This window comes from Plecotus auritus, assembly GCF_963455305.1.
Source record: "Plecotus auritus genome assembly, chromosome: 5".
Classification (NCBI taxonomy): domain Eukaryota; kingdom Metazoa; phylum Chordata; class Mammalia; order Chiroptera; family Vespertilionidae; genus Plecotus; species Plecotus auritus.
Window position 1 is genome coordinate 86,425,716 of NC_137776.1, and position 19,371 is coordinate 86,445,086.

General features: G+C 38.1%; 1 protein-coding gene across 5 annotated transcripts in view; it reads left to right on the top strand.

Annotated features, from left to right (window-relative positions):
* Positions 1-19,371, top strand: part of DPP10 (dipeptidyl peptidase like 10) — a 728,831-nt gene that overhangs the window by 629,221 nt on the left and 80,239 nt on the right. For 4 of the 5 annotated variants that reach the window (XM_080667876.1, XM_080667878.1, XM_080667879.1 and 1 more), the window contains 2 exons: positions 10,467-10,621; positions 17,518-17,615. In XM_080667876.1, the coding sequence (XP_080524002.1) occupies positions 10,467-10,621; positions 17,518-17,615 (253 nt within the window). The remainder of the gene's footprint in view (positions 1-10,466; positions 10,622-17,517; positions 17,616-19,371) is intronic. The other variant, XM_080667877.1, reaches the window with a different exon arrangement.

A 19,371-nucleotide genomic window follows, 5' to 3' on the forward strand; every position in this document is an offset into this window, starting at 1 on the left:
CAAACTCATTAGTCAACAGAGCCAAATATCAACAGTACAACGATTGAAATTTCTTTTGAGAGCCAATTTTTTAAAACTTAAACTTCTTCTAACGCAGTGGTCGGCAAACCGTGGCTCGCGAGCCACATGCGGCTCTTTGGCCCCTAGAGTGTGGCTCTTTCACAAAATACCACGGCCTGGGAGAGTCTATTTTGAAGAAGTGGCATTAGAAGAAGTTTAAGTTTAAAAAATTTGGCTCTCAAAAGAAATTTCAATCATTGTACTCTTGATATTAGGCTCTGTTGACTAATGAGTTTGCCGACCACTGTTCTAAAGCCACTTCTTCAAAATAGACTCTCCCAGGCCGTGGTATTTTGTGGAAGAGCCACACTCAAGGGGCCAAAGAGCCGCATGTGGCTCGTGAGCTGCAGTTTGCCGACCACTGGTTTATAGTATTGCATTTCAAAGAAAATTGTAAGGAGATACATTACAGACCATTATCTGACAAATTAGTTTTTTTCTTAATTAGAACATAAAATTTCTATATATTTGGGCTAAGAGTGAACAGCGTGTTGAGGGATAGGCAGAACAAACAAGTAACAAAAACTTTTGTGATGACATTGTAGGTCTGACACAGTCCAAAGGGGAAATAGAGAAATGATAGTTTTTTTGTTATTCAAATTAAACTCAATCCTTTGGGCTCTTATGTTCTAGGCATAGTAGGAATCTCCAGATGTGCTATGTGATTTAACTTTGCAATTCTAGTATATCTAATCTCTTGCTGAAGAAACCAAGATTCAGGAGGGATAGGCATCTTGGACATGGCCTCAGAGCTCATGAGAGGCAAAGCTTTAACTTGTATCTGTATCTTCAAAGCCAGTCGTAGTCCTAGTCAGCTCCAGCTGTCACAGTTCCACGCCTTTAAATGTTTCATAAAGGATGACATACATTATGCACCTAAGCCATCAGATTTCACTGGTCATTTTTCTCAACCAAAGATTCTGAACCCTACTATTCATGGACTTAAGTCAATTCTGCTTTAGTTCCAAGAGAAGGGACCCTACCAAGGGAATTAATGTTAAGGTTTGGTAGAGGGATTTAGGCATATATTTTAGGACCTCATATTCATATCATTGATTTTCCCTCAACATTTTGCTTGTCATCCCAACCTATGTTTCAAGAGTCCCACATATACTTAATCTCCCACTATTTGCTTGTCCAGTGTGCCAAGAGCACCAGAATCCAGAGCTTCTCTTTTCCCTTAAACATAAGCACCCAAAAACAGTGATTTCTATTAGGAATGCATTATGATCTTCAACAGGATGTGTGTGATAATCTAATGTGGAGATTTCCTTTTTATTACTTTAGAGAAATCAATTATGATCTGAATTAGTAGGTGTGAGAGACTCAAAAAGTAATATATAACAGTTTCACTTACCTTTTAAATTGAAACGTGCCTTCTGTAAATGCCATAGGAAAAAAATGATTAGATAAGGACTCACATAAAAGATAATAAAATGTTTTTATGCCAATTTTAAGGGCATGGCTTAATCTTCTTAGGACCAGGCCAATCTTTAAGTGTGGCTATTGTTCCCAACCGTAGTCACTAGTATCAAGTCTTGAAAAGTTTTGAAAACTGTCCTTTTAAAGCCTGTTTTTTTTTTTTTTATTTCTAGTATTATTCAATTTCTAAGGGAAGTAAAACATAATGTACTTTAAAGAGTTAGTGAAGTTCAGAAGAAAAAAAGTGTTATGTTCAAAACAAAAAAATTAAATATAATTCACACAAAGCACATCTAATGTTATTCATATAAATTAGTGTATTTAACATGGTAACTTAACTAAATAAAGTATCAGGTGAATGTTTTATGAAAAAACTCTAAAATTCAGTTGCCAAGCTTACAACTTTGAGATTTTTCATAGTATTGTATCTACCAAATAGAATAAAAAATGACTGTCACTTCCAATTGATTAAGCATATAAAATAATGGAACTAATGATTTATATAAATGATTTATATTTAAGCATATTAAAATATCACTCATATTTTTAAAGAAATTCATCTTTGAAATTCAGTCCAGCAGTTATTGAGCATGTTTATCTGTCAAGCATCATCTGAGAGCAATACAATGAGTAGTACAGATTTTGGGTACTTCCAAATTATTGGAGTGAAAAATTGTAAACTATTTTGTTGAAGCATGGTAAATAGAAGTATATAGAACTACACATCAGCATACTGACTAGAAGTATAAACATAATTAAGTCTGGTGGAATAGAGGAATATCTTTGCATTGCACTTTAAGAATGACAAGAATAAACAACTGAGAGAAAGAAATTACAGGACAAACAATATTTTTATCAATAATATGTGATTGTAACTTTTTTATTGTTTGATGTGAACAATAGAAAGTGCCTATTTTTATTGTCTTCTCTTGGACACAGAAATTACATTCATTTTTTCACTTATTCAACAAATATTTATTGAGCACTTACTAAATTCCAGTAAAACTGAACTGTGACAGATAAACAAAAAACATCAGAGATGCAGCTATGGAAGCCAGAAGAAGATAGGATAATGGATATTGCTGAGTCTCTGGGGGCAAACAAGCTAAGGACACAAAAGTCACTGTTGGATTTGCTACCAGAACTTGACAAACATAATCATTCAGTTGGTTGCACCAGTAGTAAGATTGCAGTGGATGGAGGTGTAAATGGGAAGTGAGGAAGTTATGAATATAGATAATTATTTTGAGAAAGTCGACAGTGAGATACTGAAAATTAAGAGAAAAAAATCAACTGCAGATTCACAGAATTAGCTAGCAATAGGATACTCAGGAGACCCTATCTGTCTAAGTTGATAAGCAACAAATGGATACAATCCACTTACTTTTCAGAACTCAGTGGTTATATGTTAGTTTTCTTTGTGTGGAGGCCATGTTTTTAATTGTCTGTGATATAAAACAACATGTATTGAAAATTCCATCTGCTCTGCAGTGAGATTTTCTAAATCAGTGTAATAAAGACAATGAAGAGCCCAGCCTACGCTGAAATGGAAAGGAATGCAATTTTTAAAAATACTTTAATTATAAAATAATATGATATAATCAACATAGGAAGTTTAAATCCATGAGTAATGTCCCTATTTGTTGCGATTAAGGAAGCACATGCCTTATCCAAGAGGACTCTTAGAAAAATTCATATTAAATATTCTATTACTCATCTCTTTATTTCAATTAGCTTTGTTTTTGTACTTGAAGGAAGCCAAATAAATGTCTATTTGTACTCTCCTGCTATTTTAACATTGTTGTGAGGAACGACTTTAGTCATAGATCACTCCAAATAAATGAGATTCGATAATATAAACTTTCAAATGGATATTTCACTCAAATCTGGGCCATTCTAATTCCTGAGAAGCACTTGTGTACACATACTATAGCACCCCAGATGGAACTTGCTTTGCTTTTTAGAAACCCTAAGTGTGGATTTCAGATATGATCTTTTTGCACCTTCAAGTCTCACAAGACTTAGAGTTTACACTCAATTGGCATTTAGCATTTTTTTTTCATGTGGATGCCTCATGTTTCCTCATCTGCACTTCTTTTAAAAATGTATTTTTATTGATTTTTTACAGAGAGGAATGGGGAGGGATAGAGAGTTAGAAACATCGATGAGAGAGAAACATTGATCAGCTGCCTCCTGCACAACTCCTACTGGGGATGTGCCTGCAACCAAGGTACATGCCCTTGACTGGAAAGGAACCTGGGACCTCTCGGTCCGCAAGCCGACACTCCATCCACTGAGCCAAACTGGTTAGGGCCTCATCTGTACTTTAAGTTGCTTGTGTGAATCAGGGTGAAGATCATAACTGGAAAAAATAGATATCACATTCAAAATAGTGTTGATGCCTGACCAGTATGGTTCAGTGGTTGAGCATTGAACCATGAACCAGGAGGTCCTGGTTCAATTCCCGCTATTGCACATGTCCAAGTTGTGGCTCGATCCCAAGTTAATTTTTCTATCTCTCTCCCCCTCTCCTTTCCTCTCACTGAAATAAATTAAAAAAACATATTTTAAAAAATAGTGTTCAAAGTTGTATATATGAAGAGAGCATTTACTAAAGACAATGGCTAACAGTGGTTTAGCCATTGACACCTGAAATGAGAAGGGGAGGCAGCTATTACCTGAATCCTGTGGTTTCCACAATAATAAAAGTGGTGAGTTTGGTTGAGAGACGCAGCCAGGCCCACCCACATGATTTCAATGGGTAGGAACCAATAGTAAATGCCATGCACTAACTATCTTCTGTTACTTGATTTGTCTGTTGGCCATACCCAACCAAAGTTAGAAACCCTGGGAGTATACTTATTATTCAGATAAAAAGTTTCTGTCCCCAAAAGAGGAGCATAAGGTATAACAGTATTAGTCCAGTTATATACACCTGTCTAAAATTTATAACTATAGCTAACACTTTTGCTTTTTATATAAGACTAGAGGCCCGGTGCACACAATTCGTGCATGGGGTAGGGGGGTGTCCCTCAGCCCAGCCAGCACACTCTCCAATCTGGGACCCCTTGAGGGATGTCCGACTACCTATTTAAGTCTGATTCTGGTGGGATCGGACCTAAATGGGCAGTCGGACATACCTCTCACAATCCAGGACTGCTGGCTCCCAACCGCTCACCTGCCTGCCTGCCTGATTGCCCCTAACCGCTTCTGCCTGCCAGCCTGATCACCCCCTAACTGCTCCCCTGCCAGCCTGATCAATACCTAACTGCCCTCCCCTGCTGGCTTGGTCACCCCTAACTGACCTCCCTTGCCAGCCTGGTCACCCCCAACTGCCCTCCCCTGCAGGCCTGGTCCTCCCCCAACTGCCCTCCCCTGCAGGCCTAGCCCCTACTAACTGTCCTCCCCTGCTGGCCTGGTTACCCCTAAATACCCTCCCCTGCAGGCCTGGTCCCCGCCAACTGCCCTTCCCTGCCAGCCTGGTCATCCCTAACTGTCCTCCCTTGCAGGCCTGGTTGCCCCAAACTGCCCTCACTTGCAGGCCTGATCGCCCCCAACTGCCCTCCCTTGCAGGCCTGGTCCCTCCCAACCACCCCCCCTTGTAGGCCTGATCGCCCACAACTGCCCTCCCCTGCCAGCCATCTTGTGGTGGCCATCTTGTGTCCACATGGGGGCGACCAGCTTTGACCATATGGGGGCGACCATCTTGTGTGTTGGAGTGGCAATTTGCATATTACCTCTTTATTATATAGGATTCTGGGGGAAATGCTCCAATTAAGAAAAGAACTCAGCGTATCATGTGGCCTTAATTGCTAATCATGTGTCCCTTCATCAACTTCTTATGTTTTTTCCTTTACCTTCTGCCAACATTTTGACTAGGCAGGTTATTTACCTGGTGGATCAAACCAAAACTTTAGTCCTACCAAATCATATTCCTTTGCTTTTTTTTCTTAATGAGGATGCTACAATACCAGTTGGAAATGGAAATTGGAATGTAGAAATGTGAAATTGAAAAGTGAGATGGAATTGAACAAAGGCATATTTGTGAATCTGCTGAGTTCCAAATATAGTATTCCTTGCCCTCCTTGTAGAGGAAAGACACATTTCTTCCTGGCAGATGAGATTAATCATCAGACTCAACTCAGTGACTATGTTTTCTGCCAGTTTATTTTTCTCAGTCATATTGAGCCCAAAATGGTCAGAAGGAAATTTTAGCTTCCAATTCAGTGGAACATAATTACCACTACTATATCCTCTGTAGAAGATAATCCTCCTTTAGGTATTAAGAATTCTAAACCCACCAAGCTCATTATCATGAGGACAAAATCCAAAATGTGTCCAGAGGGTTATTGATAGTGAAAGAAAACACTGCAATTCCACCCCTGAGTTCCTAGATCTGTGCTTTACTGGCTGTGCAAAAAGGATACTTGCATGTTGTAGAATGACATCCCAACTACAAGGTCATTGTCAAATAAATAGTGCCAAGACCCAGATGGAGCATGCTATGTCACCCCTTTACAAGCCAGGTACATACAGCCAATGGGGAACATGATGAGAACAGTGAATTCCATGGGTCTGAGCCCATTGCCCTTCTTTTTGCTATAAAATATTGTTTGTTTGGAAGTGACATAGTAATGAATGTTATTTTGTAAGTCCACGGAGAGTAGTGTTGATAGAACTGCAGGCAACAAAGGCATATCCATACCTAGAATATGTATCTGTGTCTATAATGACAAAACACTACCCTTCTTGATGGAATGGCTCCCACATAAGCCACCTGCCAACAGGTAGTCAGCTGGAACTGCTGAGAAATAATGCGAAATCAACAGTTTAGTGACAACCACTGTTACTGGCAGACATTGGTGAGAGTCAGAGAGGCAAACTGATGTTCACTTGGTAGTCACCTTGCCCATTGGATTATTGAGAGCAGCCCTTCTGTGAATGTGCTCTGTTGAACATTAAACGGAACACTTATGTCTTCACATTCTTACCCCTTCTGAAAAATCTGTGCACTTATTGCCCTAGCTGGTTTGGCTCAGTAGATAAAGCGTTGGCCTGCAGACTGGAGGGTCCCAGTTTTGATTCTGATCAAGGGCACATGCCTGGGTTGCCGGCTTAATCCCCACTAGGGGGCATGCAGGAGGCAACCAATCAATGATTCTCATCATTGATGTTTCTCTCTCTCTCCCTCTCCCTTCCTCTCTGAAATCAATAAAAATAGATTTTAATAAAAATATGTGCACTCATTTTCCCCCTAATCTTTTTTTTCACTAATTTTCTAATGCTACTCTTCTCATCTGGTGGCCATTTATTAGTTATCGTGCATAAGTCAGGGATCCATGTTTCACTCCAAGTCTCCTTCCACACGTAGTGGAAAACTAAATACCTTTGCAAAAGTCTGCCAGCACAGAGAATTTATGTTACTATAGTTTTGTACTGCCATTCCTGAATCAGATTGTAGTCCAGGACCTATCCAATTTCAGCGTGTTCAAGTACAATGTGCAAACCTGCTTATTAACCAGACCTGCATTTATTACTCTTCTGCCAACTTGTGTTAGAAATACATCTTGAGGCATAAATGTGAGATAATGTAGGAGGAGAAAGCTACCATGAACAGTTGACTTACAAGTTCTGGACCAATCCCATATACCAGTAGACTGCTTTTTTTTTTTTTTTTTTTTATAGTGGAATGTTGCTCTTTGTGTTTAGTTTTATGGTCAGTGAATCAGATAACAGTCAGTTCATGATGGGCATTTGGGTTGCATAGTCACTCGCTATCCCATGGTCAGGCTAATTGCTTCTGCCAGAGCCAAGTAAAGAGCTGCTTTAGAAATAAAGAATATTTATCAGCAGAGGAGAAATGGCCTTTCTGGGAAGCTTGTATTGCCTGTATTTGATCATCATATGGTGAGTGTCAGAAGCTCCACAGCATCTCCATTCGCCATGGATACTTGCATTGCCCTTGTGTCTGCTGGTCCACAAGGTAAAGGTGGTAGGGAAGGTTGTGCTATGGCCTTGATCTGCTGCATAGCTCTCACTTGCTTAAGTCCTACTCAGAACTGGCACCTTTTCAGTTTGCCTGGGAAATAGAACAAGAACAAGGCAGCACATGTGAATGTAGTTCATATTTTCTTCAAAATCCAGAGTCCAGTCCCTCTTTACTTTTGTACAAGCACAATTTCAACCAATTTTCTCTCACTGTAGAAGAGATAGACCAATATATCCCAGGCTACTAGATCTCCAACTGTTCCCTAAGGATGCAGACTCTTAAAATTTGCAGAGATTCCTCTTCCACTGCACCTTTGTGCCTTTATAGATAGAGGTTGCCTCTGTTAACAGACTTGTGAGAATTTGAGGTTCAAAATCTTCATCCATAAAATTAGATACATATAGCAGTATTCCACTATGAAATCTGTTATTCCTGAGACTGGTTCAGAAAGCACAAGTATAGTTCACATGTTTATACAAAAATCCTTATCCTATGTGTCAGGGGCCCAGCACTTCTCTACCATTATCTCTATCTTAACTTTAAAAAAACAAGTGCATTTGAGCCCCTGATTTGTGTTGCATTTTTCAACCCTTACTGTTGGCAAAGGTAGTTAGTTAGTATTAATAAAGGAAGGGAGCAAGTATTACTAGATACTAAACTTAATAAACTGGGAGGTTGAATCAGATATTGGGCCTGCTTCACTAGGAAATTACAGCACTCCATTAAACTTGACTTTCCAGGAAGCTATAGCATTCACAGACTCATTCACACACTCCAAGGGATCACTGTATTCTCCATGGAGGGTATTTAATCCTTGAAGCAGGCAGGATGAGTCTCCTCAGGGTGCAATCTGCCCAGTACCAACTGGCAGGGAACCAGGATTATGGGATGTGGAAGAAGAGGAAATTTTTAGCTGAACACATGCCCAGTAGTAGACAAGATGATGCAGAAGGAGGTGCTTCTACTTTGAGGCATGCCAATAGATGCCAAAATGGCAACAAGAGGGGGTGAAGCTTAGCCTGAGAAAGGGATTGGATTGGATGAGGGCACAGAACCCCAAAAGGTCTAGGAAATAAATTGGTTAGGTGGAGGAACCCAACTCATACCCTGGGAAAATCAGGAGCTAGGTTGCATGGTTTTGGTTTTGAATGAAAGCTTGCTACTTACTGAGAACCACAAATATATATGGAGAATTATCAGGAACCTGAGGCATCTGCTGCTAGAGCCTTCACACCCTCTCCATTCCCATGATGTATTATTTCCCCTTCATTCCAATAAATCTTACCACTATGTTTACTGGTAAACGTCCTCCATGCATATACTCTTTGAAATTCTTTTCTCAAGACATTACAAAAGAATCCATTTTCACTGGCAACATTAATATGATCTCTTGGACCTCAGCCATATCTGCCCTGCAACTACAAAAGAGAGGGGCTCCTTCAAATATGTCATAGTAACCTTTTGTGTATTCCAAATCTTGCAGTCATGGACTTAGTTTTTGTTTTTTCCTATATAATGACTCTCAGATGTCATAAGAACCAGGTAAACTTTACAATCTTTACAATTGCCACTGCCGTAGCAACTAAGTCACAACCTTTTGTCCTCTCAATACCTTTCCTCTCTATTTGCACTTCATTCCACATCATTACCAGTGACAATTGATTACTCATGCTTCCATTCCTTACTATGGATTATCTATGCTACAATTCTCCCTGGAAAGGTTATTATTAAATCAAAGATAGTACATATAGTTATAGAGGTGGATATATCTCCAACCTAATCTCAAAATCTAATTTTGAAGATCTCTTTCCTGAGTCTACTGCTGCTATTAATTACTGTATCAGTCAGGGTCCCAAGAGGAAAGAGATGTCACTTTCAATAATTTGAAGAGGATTTATGTACAAAGAGACCATTTACAAAGTGAAAGTGTAGGGGAAATATAAAGGACGGAGCTACAATTTAAACTAGCCGCAGCCTATGACTATAGAGATGAACCATTACCAAATACAAAAGCACAAAACTGTGGAGAGGTGGCTGCATTGACAAGAGGAGTGAGATAATTTAAAACACACAGCAAACCTAAGGTGACATATCAAGACAGAGTTAAAGGAATAAATACTCTGACTTTATGCTCCTCTGAGCTCTTGCTAAAGAACTCTAATGGCCATATTCTAGAGGACATGGGAATCCCATTGATGTGCTTCATACAGGTTAATTTTCTGGTCCAGAAAGCAGGTATAGAAAAGTAGATAGTGAATCTGGAGCCACACAAAAAATATCTGGTATATTTCTTATCCTATATAATAAAGAGGCAATATGCAAATTGACAGTCACACCCTCACAAAGATGGCTGCCTATGACCAGGCCGGCAGGGGAGTTAGTGAGGGACGACCAAATGACTGAACAAGCAGGGTGTGTGGGGCAACCAAGCTGGCAGGGGGGTTAGTGAGGGATGACCAAATGACTGAAGAAGCAAGCTGTGTGGAGCGACCAGGCCGGGAGGGGTGGGGGCAGTTGGGAGCAACCAGGCTGGCAGAGGGGGGGAGTTGGAGGTGCTGGCAGGAAGGCAGTAAGGGGTGACCAGGCCAGCGGGGGGGTGGGGGGCAGTTAAGAGTAACCAGGCTGGCAGGGAGGGGGCAGTTGGGGGCGACCTGGCTGGCAAGCAGGTGAGCAATTAGGAGCCAGCAGTCCAAGATTTTAGTCTTTGAAAATGTCCTCTTTCTTTTTACTGTGATAGTACTTTCATTGTCTCCATTCACATTGCTGGCAACCCAAGACATCCTGACCTTATTGCTTCCTTCCTTCCTTCCTTTGCATCTGCTTTTTGTGGGATCAAAGGGATAACTCAGAAATAGAGAATGCTTTATGAAGTTGATAAAGTCCAACACAAGTATAGAAAATATACATGTAAAATGGAGATTTCAAGGACAGATGTTTGTGGGTCACTGAGCCCACATCTCTACAGTTGGTTTCAAATAACACTCATTTATTCTAGAAGAACTTCTGCATTCTCACATCGCCCACTGGTGGTCACCAGATGGAGAAAGGCTTGCCTTCCTGATGATAAATGATTCACTGGTGCCTAACATGGTTATTCCTCGGTTTACCGGAGCATTGTATCCCAAAGGAAAGCAGTATCCGTATCCTAAGGTAAGTAATGTGGCAGCGCTAGTTTGTTGCCCCTTGCTCTGAACCAGTGACTTCACTGATAGTATTCTTGGTTCATGAACAAGTTGCCTTTGGAGAAAAAAGGAAGCATCGTTTTAGAGTTTACAGTAGTCTGTCCACACTGCTTGGGTAGGAGGAGATCAAGATGTGGGGAGGTGGGGACTTTGACCTTGTTGCATTTCTTTCCCATTGATGCTCTAATTCTTGCTTTCCCTCATCTCCCACTTGAAAGATGGTGAGAAGATATAAGGGGTCTTTCTCCAAGGTATATTCTGTGAGTTGTCAATAGATGTTATAAAGGAGGAAAAAGTGCCATCGTCAAATACATTGGAAATTCTTAGTTGAAAAAAAAATCTAGCTTCTCTCAAGATGATTTCTAAGAGTACTTAATGTACTATATGTTAATGCGTATTATAAATCTCCTATAAAAAGTAGACTAAGCATAAAGAATCTGCAGAAGCATAAAGAATCACCAATAAAGAATAGACTAAGCATAAAGGATTTATTAGCATTAACTTTAGTACTGTTTTGGCAGAGCCAACTCTGGAATATACTTTATATAATGCTGGGGTAGAGCCATGGCCAGGCGTAGCGAGGATAAAATTATTTTATTGAGTGAGGCAAATACAGAAATCCTGTGCAGATGGCGAAACCATTTTCAAATGTTAGGTGAGGCTTCTAGAGCAGGTTGCAAAAACACCTGGAGTGTGCTGGTTTTCCAGTATATTTCATGTTTAATTAGTTAAGGTCTCTTTTTCAAAGTTTACTTTCCCCATATTATGTAAGAAAGGGAAAGCCTCTATGCATCAATCATGTAAAGATACCTCATAGCAAACTTTTAAAAATTCCATTTTACACATTTTAGTTCTTAATTAGATTAAGACATGGCTGCTAGTTTCATTTAGAGGCCATTTTTTAAGCCATTCCTTTAGTGAGTTGTATTTTGTATTACCTAGCATGATAGATTTTATATTTTTCAATTTGCATATTACATTAACTGGGCAGAGTGCTGGACAAATGACCTATCACACATATTATTTTACACCTGCAATGAAGGTATAGTCAGTGTTGGGGTGATTGTCCTTATTTTCCTATCATCTGCCAGACTCAACTTTTCCAAGGTGGGGGGAAAAAAAGGCTTTATGGAGAGTCAGGAATAAACAGAGAGTTTCCTCAATGAGGTTCTGTACTGTTTTTCTCCAACCTGTCTTCCTTCCACAGGGTGTGGCGTTAAATAACTGATGCCTAAGGAGGACAGCAGTGGGGAGAGGAGTCAGATCCCAGGATTTTGAAATATTATTTTTAAGGTCTCCTCTGGACATACATTGGAAGTCCCACATACTCAGTATTCTTCAGGAGAAAATAGCAATTTGACCTAACAACAAAATAAACATATTCACAGAGATTTTTATTCTATTCCAATAAAAGTACTTACAATTTCTTCAATTACAGATTTAGCCATGTTTTATGGTTGACATTTTGTGCCTGCCCAGCATATTGCACTTGCCTCTTTCCAGAGAAAAACAGAAAATTCTTCTCAATACATTGTTAATTCTCACACCATTTGATTTACTTATTGTAATGACAGGTCATCTGATAATTCTGACACAAATTGAAGAACTGGTGGCACATTGTGTAATGCTTATGTCAATAAATAAGATCTTCACACAGAACTGTCCAGTTTGTGCACTGAACAAAGAATAAAATCAGCCCTGGGAAGGGACAACTTTTTGTAATTCATTTCCCCCAAACGGTGAGGATTTTAGGATTCACAGATAAGAGCCATATGCAGTAGCTGCATCTTTAAGTTTCCTTCTTAAGACTTTGGTGCTTGAACTTGGACATTCCCTGGCTTCATAATTTTAACAAGACTGATACATACAAAGGAACAAATAGAAGCACCCGAGGAAATTTAAATATGTCAGCAGTAATTCAATAGATCCTGATTGATAAACCTAGACACTTATTTAGTAAGTTATATTTAATTAGTTTTTAAATATTTCTTAATAGTTAAGCTAAGCATAAAATAATAGTAATGTTTGCTTATTAATTGTATGAATCATGTGTACTAATAACATGCTTTATGTTTTCAGAAAGACTTTTCATTGTTTTCCTCTTTGGTCCTCCTCACAATTGCCTCTTCTTTTTACAAATAAACAAACTTTGATTCTAAAAGGCCAAGTCCTTGTATGAAAGTCACAGTTATTTTAAGAGCAAGGAAATAACTAACATTTATCGATTCTGTCCCTCTCCATAAAGCTACTAAAGGTTAGCATATCACAGAAGTTGTACCAGGAATGAAAATGTCTCCTGGTCAAGATAACAAATATATGTGGAGCTCTGCTTGCTACACTTACTGTTAGTGACTTAGCTCTACACTGGGTGGGGCCAGAGTAGGTTTACAGTTGTGAGTCTGCGAAACATGGTTTATTTTTGTATTATTATTTATTAATTATTGTAGTATTTTCCATACAAACAACTGTAAACCTACTTTTGTTCCACCCTGTATGACTATCATTCTTAGAAAGCCTCACACCTGCCATATATAAACATATACTAGTATATGTCTATATGTAATGCATGTTGTATGTAAGACATGATGGATGTAATACATGATGGATGTAATACTTGATGGATGTAATACATGATGAAGATCCTGAGTGTGTGTTAGTGACCACCATTTAGGAGTATTAAAATGAAAAACAGGTATTCCAGTGGCCAAAGCTGAGAGAAAGAATCCCAAGTCCTTAGGGAGTTGCCAGTAGGAATTCCTGCCTAGGTATTTAAGACAATAGGACTCAAAGAGACTAGGTCTGGGTTTTGGTCTTTGTTCTCATACTAACTTACACTGTCATGTTGGGTGTATTACTTGAATTTTCAAGGTCTCATTATTTTCTACTCTGGGTTTAAAAAAAGGTGTGCTTTTTTTCACTAATACATGTATTTTGATTTGCTCTTACTTATTTAACAAACTTTCAAAAATGGTATTTTAGACATTGAAGTAATGCATAGAGTTCACACTAAATTGTGTTTCAAATTAAACTTGATTAAAATGAGTGCATAAAATACCCAATGTAGTCAGATTTACTAATGAAATACTTACACTAAACAAATATATTTGTATTTTACTTAATTCAGCATGGTGCAGAACTCATAAAATATCCTTCATTAGCAATTCAGCACAAAAGAGATGCACAGTTCTATCTCAGTAACCTCAGGTTAATATTCTTAATTAAAACATTATCTTGTTTAATGGCAATTTAGTTGCCAGTAAAATAAGGTTAATTATTATTGAGGCTTTATTTCAGAATCATAGAGGAAGAAGTCTGTGGAGTTGCAGTTTTTGTGGCAAATGTGACTGTAAAAGCACTTAGATGAACTCCTCTAATCTCCAAACTATTGAGACAATTCAAATATTCAAAGGTACAGATGAACTTGCAATGTGCACTTAATTTCAAAACTCCAAGAAAAGATAAGAATCTAATTAAGATTATAAAATGCTGAATAGCTGAATTTTGGAAACAGCCTGATGTTTGGTTTTTATCTAAAATTGGCCACATGTGTATGCAACTGTTAATTTGTTTTCATGTAGAAGCTAATTGGGATATTTGTGATTCTGTGCAAGTAAAATCTTACAGTGCTGTGGCCTTAAGAGGTGGTAATGACCATACATGTCTTTGACAAAGTACATCATAAAATTATGTAACATTGATAAGAACTCACAGAAAGATCAAATTTAATTCAACTTCCCTTTTTCTTTAATCAGTTTATTGAAAGAAAAAATATAAACACAATTTTTCACAAACTAGAGAGGTCAGTGTCTTAATAATAACTATCATTTTTAATTCACTACTATATACTTTTTTTGGTACTTTTATAAATCATTTTTGTCAGTCTATATAACAAAACTATGAGATACTTTTATCTACAGAAAGAAAACCTACTTTGGGTCAAAACTTCTGAGTTGTGACAGATTATGTTCAGAGAGTTGTCTCTCTCTCTTATTTTTTTTTAATCCTCACCCAACCATATGTTTATTGACTTTAGAGGAAGATAGAAAGAAACATCTATCGATTGCCTCCTGTACCCACCCAAATCTGGGATTGAATCCAAAACCTAGGTATGTGCCCTTACAAGGAATTGTACCCACAAACTTTAGGTATATAGGAGGAAGCTCCAACCAACTGAACCCCCCAGCCAGAACAGAGAATTGTCATATATATATATATATATATATATATATATATATATATATATTCTTCAGGATTGTTAACATCCTGATTGTTAACATCCTGTCCATGGTCCTTATGCAGCAAAATTTGAACCCAAAATTCTCTGACTCACAGATAAAGCTAAACCAGTTCTCAAAATGTGGTTCTTTTGCGAAGGGTGTCAGCCGCCTTTGGGGAATCTTTAGAAATGCAAATTTGTCATCTCCCATCCGGGGTTAGAAATGATGGAGGTGGGCCTTGAGGTTCACTGGGTGATTCAAAAGCAGGTTAACCTTTGATAACCACTGAACTGCCATAACTATAATCAGTATGCAAGTTTTGATAAAATGCTGATATTTATGTATTGATATTTATCAGTATTTTTTAATATTTGCACAGTGATTATAGTAATCTGGATCTTGATGAACATAGATTCTTAGGCCCACACACTGAGATTCTGATTCTGGCTCTGAATACAGGTCTGGGTAGGGCCCATGAATTTATGTTTCTAAGGTTCTAGGGAATGCTGATTGATACTCTTGATTAGAGAACAACAGTTTGAATGGCACCACTAAATACTGTGTCACAGCTCAAAGTTTTAACATACAAGTTAGAGAACTGGTTAGACTTAAAATATATGGATAAGGCCAATATTGTTAGGGTGGAAAATGGCAATTTAATTAAAGCAAAAGTGATGTAAAAGAGAGCTCCTAGATGTGGTCGAACACTACATTGCTGGAGACAAATATTCACAGGCACTAGAGGGCTTGAGAAAGATGAAAAGCTTTACAAAATCTTTCTGTGTGAGTCAGGCTCACAGCTTATCTTCCAGGAAACCCTTTACTCAAGGAACCATTTCCAGAATGTTTCCTAACAGTCACAGCCTGTAGTGACAGCCTTTCTGACTTGTTTCTTTGACTCCAAACTTCTGACCTGTGTTTGAAACACTCCCATAGACGTGCTAGTCATGTTTCCTTATAGACCTTAGAACAGGTTTTTAGAACAGTTTAAGGTTGTCAACAAAATTGAGGAGATGGAAGGTACTTGCCATATATCTTCTGCTCCCACACATTTATGGCCTCTCCCATCATCAACATCCCCCACCAGAATTGTGCATTTGGTACCATTGACAAAGCATCGCTGACACATGATAATGACCCAGCATCCATAGTTTTATGGTTCAATTTTGGCACTATACATTCTGTGGCTTCAGACAAGTGTATAATGGCATGTATCCTTCTCCATGGTATCATGCAGAGTGTTTTCACTGTCCTACAAATCCTCTTATTGACTGTACTTGCTCACCTTTCTTCCTTTCCATCCATGCTCATTATTATTAAGAACCTAACAGAACAGTTCTTGAGCTATTGCTAACTATTGGTAAAATGTATTAGATCGTTTCTGGTCCTGATTTAACTCTGGATTTTGTAGATGCCAAGTCTGTGAGCATGAATATTTTTTTGTCATCTTTAAGGCAGTTTTATTGTTCTCTTTAGACTTTTGTCAGGTCTTTGAATTCAACTCAGTTTAAATTCCCTGTCCTCCTCTGTATAGCTCCTGCTCCTCTCTTAAAGCACCAGCCTATGTTTGAAACACTAGCACAGATGTGCTAGTCATTTTTCTTTATAGACTTGGAATAAATAAATGGAGTCACAGTAATCAACTGATTCTGTTAATCATTTATTCACATAAATTTTGTTTCATTCATTCCTTCAATATGCTTGAGATTTGTTGGTGAAAGATCCCATATCTACCCCCTAAAATGTCACAGTATATTTAGCAAACTTTGATAGCCATTGCCTAAGAATGAACTAAAGCAAAACTACAATCATTAAAAGCACCCTGGGTTTAAATACGGCTTCCTTCACTTACTGGGCACTTCACCCTGCACAGTTTGCTGAGTGTCTCCTTTTTCATCTGGAAAATGTTATAATTATATCTTAGTTCTATAGTAGGAACATCTAATGAGATAATTCATGTAATGTTTAACAGATATTATTGACCAGAAACATAGTAACTGCTTTACAATTGGTTATGATTTAATAAAATTTTTATTATGAAACTCAAATGACATATTCTTACTACTGTCTTTCTACTCTGGATGCCAGGTACTGAGTGGGGGCAGTCTGCTCATGGCCCACATCCTAAGGGCCACTTATACCCTATCTAACATTCATAAATGTCAAAGAAAACCTAGGATGATTAATGCATGGAATAGAATTCGGTATTGTGGAATTTTAAGCATGTGGCACTTGAATTGGTATTTTTTTCTGTCTTGTTTTATTATTGTTATTTTTAACAAGCCAAGTTCTTTTCCTCATTACATGTTATATCCTATTACTTGAGTAGCTGCTTGATAGTTTTTATAAAGCCAGCCCTCTGGTGTCATTCTAGGAAAAGAACACAGTAGCACTAGCTAATGAATAAAGTCATCATGATTTTCTATCACCTTTAATTGTCTGACTAAAATGGTTTGAGAAGCAACAATCTTCAAAAACAATTGAAAGCAATCAAGTGGTTGAATTTAAAATCATTTCTACTTCAGAGAAATTAAACTTTTCTCCCCATTCTAACACAAAATTATAAAAAAGTCAAAATGCATTTGCTTTCTTTCCTCATACAGTCTAATGCTTAATGTATTTGCATTATAACTTTCATTTCTCAAAGGCAGGTCAAGTGAACCCAACAATCAAATTATATGTTGTAAACCTATATGGACCAACTCATACTTTGGAACTCATGCCACCTGACATCTTTAAATCAAGGTATGCAATTTCAATTTCACTTTTACCAGGGATAGGTAGTTTAACACCAATTATCATTTTGTTGTAATTTAGAGTGATGTGATCAGCTCAACAAGTCCACTTGAAAGTAAGGTTGAGGTTGCCTCCATTAGTGCAGGAATGAGGTCATTCTGAGTACCTTATTCGCAGGAAGCCTTTAAAAGTTCAAGGTGATTAGCATCTCAAAATGACTAAATATACTGATATTGAGAATTAGACCTTTTGCAAATGTGACAGAGAGATGGGCACAAAGGATCATTTTCTACTGATTTTTTCTCCTGAAAACAGTAACTCCATTTTTAATTTTTTTCCTCTTTAAAAGAGTATAATCTCCCTAAAATTTGTGCAGTTTTTTCAACTTTCTCCCTACAGCTTACCAATGATTTTCTAGCATTCTTTTCCTGGCAGAGAAATTTAATGAGGTTTTATTTTTAAATATCCTACATAAAAAGCCCTCTTAAGAAGTTTAAGTGGGAAGAAAAGAAACACATTTTATGGATCAGCAACATTTCCAGTTGAGAAACAACTAATCAAATAGCCATGTGGATTTTGAAATCCAGAGTGGAATGAACTTGGAGGGTGATTCTTGAAAATCCTGTAGCTCTTTGAAAATTTAAAGCAGCCCTAAAGATGGGATGAGATAGGCAGCTGTTTAAGGAAAATAGTTTTACACTATTTTGAATGATATGGGCTAAGCCTGAGGGTTATTTTCATGACATCAACAACCAATCAATCCAGAGTGACTGATTCAAAAAGATATTCCTCTCAAATTTTGTCACATTGACATATTTAGAAAAATTTTTTATCAGAGTTGAGGATTTTCACAGAAAGTGCAAGCTGCTGTGTGTGGAAAATGTTCCTATTTGAAAGAAAATAAAAATTATGGAAGGGTTCTCATTAACTACTTACTATATAACCTACTCCTTTTATTAGTGGAAAAGCTAAGACCCAGAGATTTAAAAAAAAAAAAAAAAAAAGGTTGAGTTAGACCCTCATGATTAGTTAGTAGCAGAGTTAGAAAATGAGGTGAAGCCACTTTCATCAAGTTACAGAACACTGCATCCAGATTATAATGGAAGACCTTAAAATGCCATCTGAATTGACATGTAGAATGCAGTAGGGTTAAACAAATCAAATAGAAACTTCTACTTCTGGGCTCAGTCTACTAGTCATGAAAGATTTAGTCACAAATGAAACAATTATAAAAACTGTTGAGATTTTATGTGATCCTTATCATATCATTTTCTCTTATTTGTTTGATGCTCTGAATTAACAGGAAAGGGTACTAAACTGGAGTGTTTGAATCACATCTCTACCACCATTTATTTTTGTGACCTTGGGAAATTCACTCTACCTGTCTCTGACTACCCTAATCTTGATATAATTATTTATAGCTGGAGGCCCTGTGCACGAATTCGTGTATGGGTGGGCTGATTGAGCCAGGCCTGCTGGGGGAAGGGGACCTGGGAAGTTGGCTGGCTGGCTCCAACCCCCATGGGAGTGGGTAGGGCTAGGGGGGGAGGGGCCCTGGGCTTTTGGCTGCCACGCCCACAATTGGGATGATGAACTCCTTTAGCTTTTTCTTGTCTGTGAAGCTCTTTATCTGCCTTCAATTCTAAATGAGCTTTGCTGGGTAGAGAAGGGTGTAGCAAGAAATATTCAAAGTGATGAAGAGCAAGGACCTGCAGCCAGGGTGACCTTCTTTTTGAAAGGAGGTGGCTGCTCCAGGGCCGAGGGC